The sequence below is a fragment of the Tupaia chinensis genome, unplaced genomic scaffold (assembly GCF_000334495.1).
Source record: "Tupaia chinensis unplaced genomic scaffold, TupChi_1.0 Scaffold138910_1, whole genome shotgun sequence".
Lineage (NCBI taxonomy): Eukaryota > Metazoa > Chordata > Mammalia > Scandentia > Tupaiidae > Tupaia > Tupaia belangeri.
Window position 1 is genome coordinate 258,279 of NW_006198801.1, and position 2,789 is coordinate 261,067.

A 2,789-nucleotide genomic window follows, 5' to 3' on the forward strand; every position below is an offset into this window, starting at 1 on the left:
CCATGAGTCTCCTGAAGAAGTATCTTAGCAGCTGAGACTGCACTAGGGTACTAGTGCTAATCCAGGGAAGCAGAGTACTATAGTTGTTTGGTCTGGAAGGCAGAATGTCTCAGCTCAGTGAATATTCTGTTTCTCTGGGATGTGGAGGACTAGGTTAGTTCAGCTCTGTTTAGATTGGCAAAGACACCAATTACTCTAGGAGTACTGCACTGTTTCAACCCAGACCCTAGTGGCTAGGGCACTACAGTAACTGGATGCAAAAATGGAGGGACTCCTTGGCAGCTTGGCACCATGAACTAGGGTATAGCACCAGCTAAGCATGGAAATGGTGGGCCACCAGGTGTGAGTGGTTCAGTTCTGACCAAGCCTTAGGTATTGAAAGGTGCTATGGCTACTCATCCCCAAGTGGGGCACACTCCTATAGTGGTTCATTTTTTGGTTTTGTTTTTGTTTTTTAAGGTTTTGTGTGAACTCACAGGAGGGAAGAGAGACAGTGAGAGGCAAAGTGAGAAATCACCCTCAGGTGGGATGGCCACATTGCAGTCTCTTCTGTTCTTCTCCTGGAATTTTGGGCACACATCCACATGTACCTGGCATGATTTTCAAGTCACCAAGGCCAGGACTTGAACAGTGGTTAGCCATGTGGGAATTCAGAGCCTTAACCACCATGCCACCTGCTGGCTCCCAGAGGTTCCAGTTTAAGATGGTATAGTACAGTAGCACTGTGGGTCATAGGGGGTGGGGCACAATGTCAGCTCCTTCTCTTGAAAGAAAGCAGTTATGTGGACTCTAGGCAACTACCTCAGCTTGGCTAAGCACCTGGGAGGACTGCAAGGAGGCCCCTTTGGTGAGGACTATGGGTGTCCAAGGTGGTGATGGGGACTGCTCAGATCTTCTTGTTTACCTTTTTCTCACAGGGAGAAGTCTTTCCTAATTCCAAGATGATCTGAACTTAGGGGTAGGATGGTAGAGCCAAGCTATTTCCTTTGCTTTACTACATGGCTGGTTTTATGTGCTTTTCAAAGTTTCTGTTACTCCTTTGATTTTCTTTTGGCTATCTTTGCATGTGGGGGAAAGGGGGTACAGTGAGCAGTAGGTCTTCTAATTGGTCATCTTGCTGATATCACTTTCCAGGGATGAGCTTTTAAAAGAGAAGTTAAATTAAAAGCAACAAAACCCATATTCCATATTCCTAAATATAGTCTATATTCCCAAACTTGACTACTCACATTGAACAAGAATGTGCCCTTACAGGGATCAGTGTCCTTCAGAGATGTGGCTATAGATTTTAGCAAGGAGGAATGGCAGCACCTGGACCCTGCTCAGAGAAACCTGTATCAGGATGTAATGCTGGAAACCTACAGCCACCTGCTCTCAGTAGGTAAGCACAGTAACCTTAGTATCTGAAAGGTTCATTTTAGAATTTAAAGTTTAATTTGAGAATTTCTGTCTATCTCAGTTGACAGATGCTGTGAAACATATAAATATATCATGAGTTTGTCATTGATTTGTCTAGGGTTCTTTCTCTCTTTTGGGCACTCTGAATATTTCTGTTTCTAGACATGTATTGTTTGTTTTCTGAAGAACCACCTCTCCCTCATTGGACAAAAAGACTTTATTGATTGGGATCTGTAACATAAGCAGTATAATTTTTCATGAACAGGGTATCAAGTTCCTGAACCAAGGGTTTTCATGTTGGAGCAAGGAAAGGAGCCACGGGCATTACCAAGTGAGAGCCTCCATCCGAGCTGTCCGGGTGAGTGGATCTGACCCAGGTAGATAGGAGACAGGGCAATAAATATCAGATACTATGAGAAGGACTGGCATCTTTGAAATGCTGTTAAGATGATCTCTGGAAGGTTCTAAAATTTTGGATTGCTTAAGGATTCTTGACGTTGGTCTCTCAGATAACTAAAATGTTCTCTATCTAGATGATCTTTGTCATGCCTTGGCTTTTAGGGATCATGTGCTAATCTGTCTTATTAAAGACCTTTCTTCTTGATTATGTTCCTTTTCTTTAGCATTCTTTTTCCACCTTGCCTTTCCTATAGTCTTAAGAGTTTTCTGTTTTGTTTTGTTTTGTTTAATATACATTCAGACATTGGGAAACAGCAGTTAGCATAATGGCTATGTCGCTGGACTCCCACGTAGTCAACCATGGTTCGGGTTAGAACCAGACCCGGTGGCTTAGAACTCACACTGGGCACGTGTGTGTGCGTGCCCAAGATCCCAAGAGGAGAATGGAGGAGAAGGGATTGTGGCATGACCATCCCCCCTGGGGGTTGATTTCTCGCTTTCTGTCTCTCTGTCTCTGTCTGGCGAGCGCATGCGCCCTATAGCAAAAATCTCTCAAAAAAATGTATATATATATGTACATATTCAGACATTTATGGATCTACTCTTTTTTTTTTAATTTTTATTTTTATTATCATCATAATCTTCTTTATATTACATTGGATTACATATAACTTTACATTGACTTCCATTGCTTTTTCAAAAGGGAATGCCATGCATGTCAGTCAATACAGAGACATCAATCTCCCCGCTTTATCATTCAATGTCTTTTCCAAGCTTTTCCCAATAATAATTATTATTATTATTATAATTTTTTAAAACAGTCAATCACTATTTCTCATTTTGTTTGTTAAAAGACTTCACCCATCATGAAATACTTCCCAGACCAGTCCAGTTGAGAATACTATACACGTCATCATCAACAGATAATAAACCATATCTGTTTCTCACTAACATCCTGCCTATTGTTCACTTGCTATCTTTCTCTATCCTCT

The 2,789-nt window shown here is 41.7% G+C and overlaps 1 protein-coding gene across 1 annotated transcript in view; it reads left to right on the forward strand.

Annotated features, from left to right (window-relative positions):
• LOC102481913 (zinc finger protein 585A) overlaps positions 1-2,789 on the forward strand; it is a 38,148-nt gene that overhangs the window by 30,279 nt on the left and 5,080 nt on the right. The window contains exons 3-4 of the mRNA XM_006161705.3: positions 1,255-1,381; positions 1,664-1,756. Coding sequence (XP_006161767.2) covers positions 1,255-1,381; positions 1,664-1,756 — 220 coding nt within the window. The remainder of the gene's footprint in view (positions 1-1,254; positions 1,382-1,663; positions 1,757-2,789) is intronic.